This window comes from Anomaloglossus baeobatrachus, chromosome 7 (genome assembly GCF_048569485.1).
Source record: "Anomaloglossus baeobatrachus isolate aAnoBae1 chromosome 7, aAnoBae1.hap1, whole genome shotgun sequence".
In the NCBI taxonomy this organism is placed as follows: domain Eukaryota; kingdom Metazoa; phylum Chordata; class Amphibia; order Anura; family Aromobatidae; genus Anomaloglossus; species Anomaloglossus baeobatrachus.
The window spans coordinates 303647171-303660518 of NC_134359.1; the positions used below are offsets into that span (position 1 = coordinate 303647171).

Below are 13348 nucleotides of genomic sequence, written 5' to 3' on the forward strand. Positions count from 1 at the left end.
TGAAGACAATAGGCGGCTATAGGGAGCTGGATTCTCCTTTTCCTACACTGTGGTCATTCTTGTCTCTGGCCATGACACTGTTCCATACTCCTGAAGACAATAGGTTGCTATAAGGTGCTGTATTCTCCTTTTTCTACACCGTGGTCGTTGTCGCCTCTGGCCATGACACTGTTCCATACTCCTGAAGACAATAGGTGGCTATAAGGAGCTGTATTCTCCTTTTTCTACACCGTGGTCGTTGTCGCCTCTGGCCATGACACTGTTCCATACTCCTGAAGACAATAGGTGGCTATAAGGAGCTGTATTCTCCTTTTTCTACACTGTGGTCATTCTTGTCTCTGGCCATGACACTGTTCCATACTCCTGAAGACAATAGGTTGCTATAAGGAGCTGTATTCTCCTTTTTCTACACCGTGGTCGTTGTCGCCTCTGGCCATGACACTGTTCCATACTCCTGAAGACAATAGGTGGCTATAAGGAGCTGTATTCTCCTTTTCCTACACCGTGGTCATTCTTGTCTCTGGCCATGACACTGTTCCATACTCCTGAAGACAATAGGTGGCTATAGGGAGCTGGATTCTCCTTTTCCTACACTGTGGTCATTCTTGTCTCTGGCCATGACACTGTTCCATACTCCTGAAGACAATAGGCGGCTATAAGGAGCTGTATTCTCCTTTTCCTACACTGTGGTCATTCTTGTCTCTGGCCATGACACTGTTCCATACTCCTGAAGACAATAGGTGGCTATAAGGAGCTGTATTCTCCTTTTCCTACACCGTGGTCATTCTTGTCTCTGGCCATGACACTGTTCCATACTCCTGAAGACAATAGGTGGCTATAGGGAGCTGGATTCTCCTTTTCCTACACTGTGGTCATTCTTGTCTCTGGCCATGACACTGTTCCATACTCCTGAAGACAATAGGCGGCTATAAGGAGCTGTATTCTCCTTTTCCTACACTGTGGTCATTCTTGTCTCTGGCCATGACACTGTTCCGTGCTCCTGAAGACAATAGGTTGCTATAAGGAGCTGTATTCTCCTTTTCCTACACTGTGGTCATTCTTGTCTCTGGCCATGACACTGTTCCGTGCTCCTGAAGACAATAGGCGGCTATAGGGAGCTGGATTCTCCTTTTCCTACACTGTGGTCATTCTTGTCTCTGGCCATGACACTGTTCCATACTCCTGAAGACAATAGGTTGCTATAAGGAGCTGTATTCTCCTTTTTCTACACCGTGGTCGTTGTCGCCTCTGGCCATGACACTGTTCCATACTCCTGAAGACAATAGGTTGCTATAAGGAGCTGTATTCTCCTTTTTCTACACCGTGGTCGTTGTCGCCTCTGGCCATGACACTGTTCCATGCTCCTGAAGACAATAGGTGGCTATAAGGAGCTGTATTCTCCTTTTCCTACACCGTGGTCATTCTTGTCTCTGGCCATGATGCTGTTCCGTGCTCCTGAAGTCAATAGGTTGCTATAAGGAGCTGTATTCTCCTTTTTCTACACCGTGGTCGTTGTCGTCTCTGGCCATGACGCTGTTCCGTGCTCCTGAAGACAATAGGTTGCTATAAGGAGCTGTATTCTCCTTTTTCTACACCGTGGTCATTGTCGTCTCTGGCCATGACACTGTTCCATACTCCTGAAGACAATAGGTTGCTATAAGGAGCTGTATTCTCCTTTTTCTACACCGTGGTCGTTGTCGCCTCTGGCCATGACACTGTTCCATACTCCTGAAGACAATAGGTGGCTATAAGGAGCTGTATTCTCCTTTTTCTACACCGTGGTCATTGTCATCTGTGGCCATGACACTGTTCCATACTCCTGAAGACAATAGGTTGCTATAAGGAGCTGTATTCTCCTTTTTCTACACCGTGGTCATTGTCATCTGTGGCCATGACACTGTTCCATACTCCTGAAGACAATAGGTTGCTATAAGGAGCTGTATTCTCCTTTTTCTACACCATGGCTGTTGTCATCTCTGGCAGTGACACTGTTCCAAGCTCCTGAAGACAGTAGACTGCTATAAGGAGCTGGATTCTCCTTTTTCTACACCGTGGTCGTTGTCGCCTCTGGCCATGACACTGTTCCGTGCTCCTGAAGACAGTAGACTGCTATAAGGAGCTGGATTCTCTTTTTTTCTATACCATGGCTGTTACATACAGAATACATATACAAGTTACAATAGACAGACTAGTACAGAGGGAAGAGGACCCTGCCCTTGCAGGATTACATTCTATAGTATTTTGGGGAGGAGACAGTAGCTGGGGGTGTTGGTCGGGCGGCAGCTCCAGCGGTGGTGACGCAATGGGGTCATTGGAGATACATGCGATGTATGATGCATCATATATCATCCACACAGGGGCCACCATTGTGCTCCTGCACATGTGCACTTTGATCTGCCCGGCTGAGGGAAGAGCAAAGTATTGTAATGCACAGGCGTGAGGAAAAGTCAAAGATCGCCCGCGCATGTGCACTACAATACTTTGATCTGCCCTCAGCCAGATAGATCAAAGTGCGCATGTGCAGGAGCGCAGTGGAAGCCTTTGTGTGGATGATGTAGGGCACGTCATCCACAATGGGCTGAGAAAGAGGACGGTGATCCCACAAGATGGAGGAGGCGCCGGACTGAGAGCAGTGACACCCATCATCGCACCGGAATACCCTCTAGGTGAGTATAATAAAGGCGTTTTTACATTACACACAGTGGCCTGGGCTCTTATATACAGTATTCTAGAACACTGTCTATAAGGGCTCGCTGGTGGTGGCCACAGCTTATAACGGACAAACTTGCTGACTGGTTCCCTTTAAAGGCTGCTTTACACGGTACGACCGATTGTGGAATTTCACAATCGATCGTACCCGCCCCCGTCCTTTTTGCATCACGGGCAAATCGCTGCCCGTGTCGCACAAAGTCAGTAACCCCCGTCACACATACTTACCTCTCGTGCGACCTCGCTGTGGGCGGCGAACGTCCACTTCCTGGAGTGGGAGGGACGTTCGGCGTCACAGCGACGTCACACGGCCGCCGGCCAATGGAAGCTGAGGGGCGGAGATGAGCGGGACGTAAATATCCCGCCCACCTCCTTCCTTCACATAGCCGGCGGCGGCCGCGGGAGGCAGGTGAGCTGCTCATCGTTCCCGTGGTGTCACACGGAGCGACGTGTGCTACCCCGGAAACGATGAACTACTAAATTAAACGATATTATGGAACCTAGCGAGCAGTACACGACTCACGATTTGTGAGCGATACTGCGTCGCTAGGAGGTGTCACACAGGCCGGCATCGCCAGCGTCACAAAAACCGTGACCCCGACGATGTATCGCACGATACATTGTCTGGTGTTAAGCAGCCTTAACTCTGCAATTAAAAACATGGTGAGAAAAAAAAACAAAAATAGATTAAGGATTCATAAGCTTTTTAGGTTAGCAACTATTATTCACAACAGGAGTCCAGTCCTCATGGAGCGTCTTTCAAAAAATGAAAAGGTCCATATCTCTGGAAGCATATGGGAGATAACAAGAAAAGAAAGAAAACTGAGGGGAGCAGTGAGAATAAAATAAGAGCAAGCACTGGTCAATTTTACCTGCAGAGAGCGGCTCTTTAAGTTTATACATATTTGGTAAAGTCTCCAGTTTTTAATGATAAAAATTTAATGCAATGTTGCAACATGGAAGTCAATCCCTTCATAACCACTGGGGAGCCACGTAGAGCATAAACTGCTCCCAAGAGTCAAGAATTGCAAAGCTTTTTGATGTCCTTATCTTGAGATGTGTCTAATCAAGAGGAAAGAAAGAAGAAATCTGTATCTCTTCAATATTCGGAGAAGACCATTACATGATAATTGGGTCGTGGTGTCGTGTCTGGTCCATTAGGGGCTGAGATACGGTCCCCGGATGTATTATTTCATGTCTCTTATGACCTCTGATCATTTTCTCTTCTCCACAGAGATTCCAACTATGGAAACTATGTAGTGCGTCTGGGCTCCTACCAACTCCTGGCCGATGAACCTCACAGAATTGATAGTTCTGTGTCAAGGATTATAATTTATCCCTGGTACTCAAGTCAAACGATGATAGGAGACATTGCCCTGATGAAGCTCTCCAATCCGGTCACTTACACCATGTACATTATGCCCATCTGCCTGCCCGCCTCTTCTGTCACCTTCCCATGTGGTCTGGACTGCTGGGCAACCGGCTGGGGAGATATTAAATCAGACGGTAAGGGGATGATGAGAATGATTGATGGTAATTGTATGGGTGATGACAATGATCACTAGAAAAAAGTAATGAAGACTGGTATGATCTTTGGAAAAGTCTCTTGGATGGAGGTGGACATGCGGCACTTTCATCCTTGGTGATCTTCCGCTCGGCTTTTCTTCTCATTTTGTGCTGCTTTGACCACAAAGAACCTAAGTTCCCAACAGCCACATAACCCAGGGGAGATAATTTGCTAGATCTGGTCCTGTCAAATAGACCGGATACAATTTCAGATCTACAGGTTCCGGGAGCACTTGGGCACCAGCGATCATAATATGGTAAGCTTCAACATAATATTCAATAGAACATTTCAAAGGGGGAATGCTAAAACCTGGAATTTTAGGAAAGCTGATTTCAACAAATTAAGGGAAGAGCTTAAATGTGTAGATTGGGACAAAGTCATGGTAACCGGGGATACCGAACATAAATGGGGTAAGTTTAAGGATATGCTACTAGAGTCCTGTAAAAAACGTATACCCTCTGGTAATAAAATGTCCAGGAATAAAAAGAAACCACTATGGATAAATAAGACTTTACAAAGTATAATAAAACAAAAACAAAGGGCATTTAAAATCTTAAAGGCTGAGAATACAGAAATAGCATTTCAGACGTATAAAGATATCAATAGGAAATGTAAAAAAGAAATCAAACAAGCAAAACTAGCTACTGAAACAAAAATCGCCAATGACATTAAAATAAATCCCAAAATCTTTTATAAATACATTAATGCCAAAAGGAAAACAAAGGATAATATCGGCCCCTTAAAATATAATAACAAGTTAGTTATAGAGGACAAACAAAAGACTGAGATATTAAATAGGCATTTCTCATCTGTATTCACCAAGGAACTGACTGTACCAGGGATCTTTCAACAAGTGAAAAATCAAAGTTCACCACCCGATATAATTAATTTAACACAAGATGAAGTACGCCTACGTCTGAGTAAATTAAACATTGAAAAATCCCCAGGGCCAGATGGCATTCATCCACGAATATTGAGGGAATTGAGCTCCATAATCGACAGACCGCTGTATCTCATCTTTTTAGACTCACTTGTAACAGGGTTGGTGCCTCAGGATTGGAGGATTGCTGATGTGGTACCGATATTTAAGAAAGGTAAGAGGGTAGATCCAGGCAACTACCGTCCAGTAAGCCTGACATCAGTAGTATGCAAAGTTTTTGAGGGCATTTTAAGGGATGACATGCAAAAATATATTGCAGAAAATAATATAATAACTGACAGACAGCATGGATTCATGAAAGATAAGTCGTGTCTGACCAACCTGTTGGGGTTCTATGAGGGGGTAAGTTCAAACCTGGATATTGGTAATGCAGCTGATGTGATTTATTTGGACTTTGCAAAGGCATTTGATACTGTACCACATAATAGCCTTATACTAAAGCTCCAGAGGCAAGGACTAGGGGACACAATATGCAACTGGGTAAGGAATTGGCTAAAAGATAGGAAACAAAGAGTAGTCATAAATGGTACATTCTCTAAATGGGCTGTAGTCAGCAGTGGGGACCGCAGGGATCTGTACTGGGAGCAGTGGGGACCGCAGGGATCTGTACTGGGAGCAGTGGGGACCGCAGTGATCTGTGCTGGGAGCAGTGGGGACCGCAGGGATCTGTGCTGGGAGCAGTGGGTGCCGCAGGGATCTGTGCTTGGACCGATTCTTTTTACTCTCTTTATTAATGACCTTGTGGATGGGATTGATAGTAAAGTGTCAGTCTTTGCCGATGACACCAAACTATGTAGGATATTAAAAACTGACCTGGATAGTACAATATTACAAAAAGATCTGGATAAGATGTCAGAATGGGCAGATACTTGGCAAATGAGATTTAATGTTGATAAATGTAAAGTAATGCACCTAGGACGGAGTAATCCTATAGCTGCGTATACATTAAATGGAAGTAAACTCGGGACTACAGAACAGGAGAAGGACTTGGGTATTCTCATTACAAATAAGCTGAGCAGCAGCACTCAATGTCAAGCAGCAGCTGCTAAAGCAAACAAGATTTTAGGGTGTATAAAAAGAGAGATTAGATCCCGTGATCCCAACGTATTGTTACCCCTCTATAAATCACTTGTAAGGCCACATCTGGAATACGGGATCCAGTTTTGGGCTCCACATTTTAAAAATGACATTCAGAAGTTAGAGTCAGTTCAAAGGCGGGCAACTAGACTATTACAAGGAATGGAGGCCGCCCGTATGATGAGGAATGGAGGCCGCCCGTATGATGAGGAATGGAGGCCTCCCATATGATGACAGGTTGAAAAAGTTAGATATGTTTAGCTTAGAAAAAAGACGTCTCAGAGGAGATCTCATTTATATGTATAAATACATGTGTGGTCAATATAAAGGACTGGCACATGACTTATTTCTTCCAAAGACAGTACTAAAGACCAGGGGACACTCACTGCGAGTGGAAGAAAAGCGATTCCAACAGCTAAATAGGAAAGGGTTCTTTACAGTTAGAGCAGTCAGACTGTGGAATACCGACCACAAGAGGTAGTAATGGCAGATACTATAACAGCTTTTAAAAAAGGGCTGGATGATTTCCTCAGTACACAAAACATTGTTGGTTATAAATGACTTAGTGACTAAATGTAGAACTGGTGGAGGAAGGTTGAACTAGATGGACCGAGGGCTTTTTTCAACCTAAGTAACTATGTAACTATGTAACCCAAGCAGTCAGTAAGATGGTAATTTAGGTTCTGACTGGGAATCTCATCATGGCCAGACTCTGGTCATACATTACCTGACAAGGTATAAATTGTTAATGAGAATATAAATGTTGGATTGACCTGACTTCTTATCTTCTCAGTGAGCCTGCCGTCTCCAATGACCCTTCAGAAGGTGATGGTTCCACTAATTGACTACAAGACGTGTGACAAGATGTATCATGTGAACTCAGAGGTCAGCAGTAATAAACCCATAATCTATAACTCCATGATATGTGCCGGATATTCAAAAGGAAAGAATGACTCCTGCCAGGTGAGGGACTGATATTTTATAGGCCTTCATTCATAGTAGTGGAAATATTTTCAGTAATCATTGACCAGTAACTTACAGTTGTGTGGAAAAAGTTTGTGCATCAGTTAGAGCCATCAGACTGTGGAAAGACGACCACAAGAGGTAAGAATGGCCGACACTATAATAGCACCTCTAGACGGCCGGAGGCTCCTCATAGCAAATGTCCTCATCGGTAATAATAAATAATCTAGTGATATAGAGGGTAGAACTGGTGGGAAAGGAGAAACTGATTCACAGGAGTCTTTACAGCCTATGTAACCATATACAGTGTGTCCACCCATATCCTGTCCACGGCCATTAACTTGAGAATGGCGGCAGCTATAGGCATAGAAGTGGTGTCTAGGTATAGTAAAGTAGCCATGCGCTACGCAATGAAACCACCTATAGCGCCACCTGGTGGAAAACAACGCAGTTAGCATTTTTATCTCGAAAACGGAACGAGATAGAGGAAAAATGTGAATTACAAAGTTGTAGGGCATCATCAATTCAATACGAATCGACACCTTGCATATAGAATGCTATGATATGAAACCCATGACCCCCCAAAACATTGAATGCTGGTCACGCATATGGCGCTCATTATTGGCCCCCGTCAGCTGCAATGCACATCTGGACTCTGCACAGCATACTGTATCTTGCTGCAATGCACATCTGGCCTCTGCACAGCATACTGTATCTTGCTACAATGCACATCTGGCCTCTGCACAGCATACTGTATCTTGCTACAATGCACATCTGGCCTCTGCACAGCATACTGTATCTGGCTGCAATGCACATCTGGGCTCTGCACAGCATACTGTATCTTGCTGCAATGCACATCTGGCCTCTGCACAGCATACTGTATCTTGCTACAATGCACATCTGGCCTCTGCACAGCATACTGTATCTTGCTACAATGCACATCTGGCCTCTGCACAGCATACTGTATCTTGCTGCACATTGTGCAATATGGTAGGTGACACGTTTGCACAAGCATCTGTGATACGTGGTCGTAGGTCCTGCAATGTTGGTGGAGGGGTCGCATACACCTGCTGTTTGATGTGACCTCACAGAAAGAAGTCCAATGGGGTCAGGTCAGGTGAGCGGAGGCCACTCCATACAGCCACCATACCCAATGACTTGTAGGACGGTCTCCATGAGGTATTGCTTCACGTCCGCAGCCTTGTGAGGTTTACACGTTCTAATCATAGCATTTCTGTGCAAGGTGTCGATTCGTATTGAATTAATGATGCCCAAAACTTTGTAATTCACTTTTTTTCTCTATCTCGTTCCGTTTTCGAGATAAAAATGCTAACTCCGTTGTTTTCCACCAGGTGGTGCTATAGGTGGTGTCATTTCGTAGCGCATGGCTACTTTACTATACCTAGACACCACTTCTATGCATCTCTTAATACTGCTTCCACAGACAGAACTGGCACTATTCAAAGGGCTTAGCGGTTCCTTGGGAATGCATTGGATTTCACCCATTTAGTTTGTTTTTGCTGAAAGGTCCCTGGTTTGCATCCATGAAGTAGCTGCTGGCCTGTAGAGCAAGTTGGCAGTGGGATGGTGAACAAACCTGGTCAAGATCAAATGATTGAACCAAGGCAAACGTGAGGTCAGGATGATAGCCGAGGCAAACACCAGAGGGCAAAAAGTTGGGCCAAGACCAGAGGAAAGGAGCCAGTAACAGAATAGAAGAGTTTGACAATCCAGACTCAAGTTAAAGGAGTCAATGTCGGAGCTTAGCTGGTCGATAAGCGTGATGCCCAGCAGAAGAGGAAAACATTGCACAGATCTGGGTGGCAGAAGTGTAGCCAGCTCCCTCAGCGCCATATTCTCCTGTTTCAGCACCACTCACCCAGTCACGGTGGCCACAGCAGAGGTGGATGGGACAGGTGCGAGGCGAGTCTAGTGTAATACTTCAATTAAAGTACAGGTGAAAGGGTTTTTGAGCTTAGAAAAGCCATTTTTTTGAATCATCATTAATTGGACAGTGGAGAGAATGACTATCATCTATTATTATTATTATTATTTATTATTATAGCGCCATCAATTCCATGGCGCTTTACATGTGAAAGGGGTATAGATAATAGGGACAAGTACAATAATCATAAACAATACAAGGCACAGACAGGTACAGGAGGAGAGAGGACCCTGCCCGCGAGGGCTCACAGTCTACAGGAGGAGAGAGATCCCTGCCCGCGAGGGCTCACAGTCTACAGGAGGAGAGAGATCCCTGCCCGCGAGGGCTCACAGTCTACAGGAGGAGAGAGGACCCTGCCCGCGAGGGCTCACAGTCTACAGGAGGAGAGAAGACCCTGCCCGCGAGGGCTCACAGTCTACAGGAGGAGTGAGGACCCTGCCCGCGAGGGCTCACAGTCTACAGGAGGAGAGAGGACCCTGCCCTTGAGGCTCACAGCCTACAGGAGGAGAGAGGACCCTGCCCGCGAGGGCTCACAGCCTACAGGAGGAGAGAGGACCCTGCCCGCGAGGGCTCACAGTCTACAGGAGGAGAGAGGACCCTGCCCGCGAGGGCTCACAGTCTACAGGAGGAGAGAGGACCCTGCCCGCGAGGGCTCACAGTCTACAGGAGGAGAGAGGACCCTGCCCGCGAGGGCTCACAGTCTACAGGAGGAGAGAGGACCCTGCCCTTGAGGCTCACAGCCTACAGGAGGAGAGAGGACCCTGCCCGCGAGGGCTCACAGCCTACAGGAGGAGAGAGGACCCTGCCCGCGAGGGCTCACAGTCTACAGGAGGAGAGAGGACCCTGCCCGCGAGGGCTCACAGTCTACAGGAGGAGAGAGGACCCTGCCCGCGAGGGCTCACAGTCTACAGGAGGAGAGAGGTCCCTGCCCGCGAGGGCTCACAGTCTACAGGAGGAGAGAGGTCCCTGCCCGCGAGGCTCACAGTCTACAGGAGGAGAGAGGTCCCTGCCCGCGAGGCTCACAGTCTAGTAGGGATAGACAGTTTTTTTTCCTGAAGGTCCAGACTGTCAGTAAATGTTGGAGCTCACATTTTTGTGCAAAAGTTTGTGTGTCCCTGGTCATATTCAAAGATTTGTTGATTTAATAACATAGTCAAAGTGACCCTCCACCCTAAGACGTTTCTCATGTGCGGTCATCTGACCTTTGTTTCTCATGCTCCAGAATGGAGTCTACAATGGCATAGCAATAAGTGCAATCCACGGCTCCATGCCTTTCCTGTGCTGTAGGGTAAGAAAGGCAGGGAAGACGTGGTTCAGGCGTACGACCATCCTGGAGGAAAAGTGAAGAGGTAACTTTCTAACTGAAAGGGGTTGTTAAAATGAAGAACATAAGATTTGTGACAACCACTTCACATTTTAGAAGCATCTTTGGTCACTAGAAAAGACATTTTGTTGCTTTAGGATATTTGTTGGAAAGTTTCCAGTTAAGGAAATCTTACGTACATCTCTAGTTTTCTACCAGTTTCTGCAGATCCAGTAGTGTTCACTCCTCTGAGGGGTGAATGTTTCTCCTGTTCCTCACTTTTTCTTCTTTGGATGGTTCAGAGTTAATAACTCATTGGTAGCCCAAAAAGTCATTGTCTGGTTTCCAAACTCTTTAATTCCACCCATGGCCTGATGAGATTTTCTTTTAGAGACTTGTACCCCTGTTTCCTTTGTTCATTTATCGTATAGATGTTGTCTTTCAGGGAGACTCCGGAGGACCTCTCGTGTCTCAGGTCAACGGCATCTGGTACCAGCCTGGCGTTGTGAGCTGGGGTACTGGATGTGCTTTACCCGACCGCCCCGGGGTCTACACCCTGGTATCTGCCTACCAGACCTGGATAAAGTCCTACGTATCAGACCTGAGCTTCTATGATGTGCGCAATATCCCGAAACCTTCCCAAAAATGCAGAGGGAACATGAACGCCTCGTGTTATCTGCTGATACTCCTCGTTATCACAGCCTCACTACTCCGGTATCTCTAGGGTGTAATGGACCAAGGGATCAGTTACTTATTATGTCTTGATAATATTCATTGTGTGAACAGGGAATAGATGAGTCTACAGTAACGCTAGCGCTGGTAGATAGTGCTTTCTACACTGTCTGTTTTCATTCATGATATAATAATCACAGACATTTTATGTATGAAAATCGTCTAAGAAGTTTAGAGATTAGTTTCCTCCATCAATGTCCGAAATTAGAATATCTAAAAAAACAAAGCCTTGAAATTAACTAATAGATATTTTCTTCTCCCAAAGTCTTAGGCTGAATTCACACGTCCAGTAGAACAGATTCAGCAGCAAACACAACATTTTTGTCCGTTTTGAAAAAATTAATTATTGCAGGATCTGTTTTTTTAACATCGGAGTCTATGGAAAACGGATCCGTTACCTGATCACTTTTTAACCATCCATTTTTTTCTTTCTTTTGTAAAAGATCCCTTTTTTTTTTTTTACTGGATCAGTTCCAAATGGAAGATAACTAGCGATCAGGGAATGGATCCGTCTTCCAAAGACTCCAATGTTAAAAATATGGATCTGCCAGAAATCTAATTTTTTCAAAACAGAAAGAAAGTTGTGTCTGCAGAACTTTTTTGCCAATCGAGAATACGTTCTATCGGATGATTACTGGATGTGTGATCTCAGCCTTAAACTCTGCAACAAATCCCCTCACGCAAAATAAGAAAATACGAATAACGTTGCTAAAATAGTCCAGACAAAGTGGGGTCCGGTCGAAGGCTTCTCATTCAATTACAGCAGGTGAGGCTTTTCTGTTGGCACCTATAGTATTCTCCGGCCAATACATGTGATAGCAAAGAAAAGTATGGTCAGAAATACTGGAGAAAAAATAAAGTATCGTATCAGACTTCATATATAGAAATACATGTGTATACATTGTGAGGCCAATATACAGGACAGCAGAATGTAGAGATTGCCATCTGTGAGCGAAAGGTTAGCAAGGAGATCTGTAATAATGAGCAGGTGGGCAGGAGAGCATCATCAGAGAAGATATCCCCGAGAGGTGAGACAGTATTGGGGTCACCAAGTACAGACCGTAGAGGATCTGGTGACACGGCAGCAGTCTATCCGGACCAATCTGTACTAATGAGCAAGTAGGCAGGAGAGCGTTATCACAGAAGATATCCTCAAGAGGGGTGAAAGGAGCAGAGATAGTATTGGGGTTACCAACTTACAGACTGCAGAAAAGCCAGTCACATGGTGGCGGTCTATCCGGGCCGCTCCTTGATGGCGGTCTGGTACAATGAGCAGGTGGGCAAAAGAGTGTCCTCACAGAAGATATCCCCGAGAAAAGTGCAGGGAGCGTAGAGTATTAGGGTGATCAATGTATGGACCGTAGAAGAGCCTGTCACACGGCAGCGGTCTATTCAGACCGGCGGACCTTCAACCAATCACTGAGCCGATCACTAGAACACCAGATGATGCGATTTCCAGACAAATATGTTTGTAACAATGTAAACATGGATGACAATGAATAAATGTGAACAGACATAATGTAATAAATAAAGTGATTTCTGATCAGAAGGCGGCATCAATGGCTTCATACCGGCGGCTCATGAATCAGATATTGCGCCAACATCTGACCCCGGTACTGATAATTAGTCATTATAATCAATGTCTAGAGACACGGCACAGGAAGAAGTTATTTACAGGCAACTTCAGTAATGCAAAAAACTAACAGGGTCCAATGTTACGAGGGGGACCCGGGGAAGCGTGCCAAGATGGGAAATGGACTGCTTCCGCCGGTCAAGGTCCACTGTGCGGTGTAAGGGACCGCCGCTATGGTGGGTGAAGAGTGAGCGGGTTGCTGCTAGCGATCGTCTGGAATGTCACAGACGATCTATGTACACCGATCTGCCCTAACCCCTGAGGGTTGTATGGCACAGATCTCACGGCTCGGTGTACCTGTTGCACGGGGAAGCACAGAGGTGCCCACGCACGTGTGCCAGTGGAAGTCACGAGAATATGGCACGAGGGTAGCACAGAGGTGCCCACGCACGTGTGCTTTCAATAACCAGGTGAGTCCAATGGAGACTTGAGGAGCTCACCTGGGACAGGAACACGGCCTGTTGACGGGGGTACTGCCG

General features: G+C 45.8%; 1 protein-coding gene across 1 annotated transcript in view; it reads left to right on the forward strand.

Annotated features, from left to right (window-relative positions):
* LOC142245708 (serine protease 33-like) overlaps positions 1 to 12849 on the forward strand; it is a 28451-nt gene extending 15602 nt beyond the window's left edge. Inside the window, exons 3-5 of the mRNA XM_075318647.1 lie at positions 3944 to 4215; positions 7087 to 7256; positions 10950 to 12849. Of these exons, the coding sequence (XP_075174762.1) occupies positions 3944 to 4215; positions 7087 to 7256; positions 10950 to 11228 (721 nt within the window). The 3' untranslated portion in view covers positions 11229 to 12849. The remainder of the gene's footprint in view (positions 1 to 3943; positions 4216 to 7086; positions 7257 to 10949) is intronic.
* Positions 12850 to 13348: the final 499 nt, after the last annotated feature.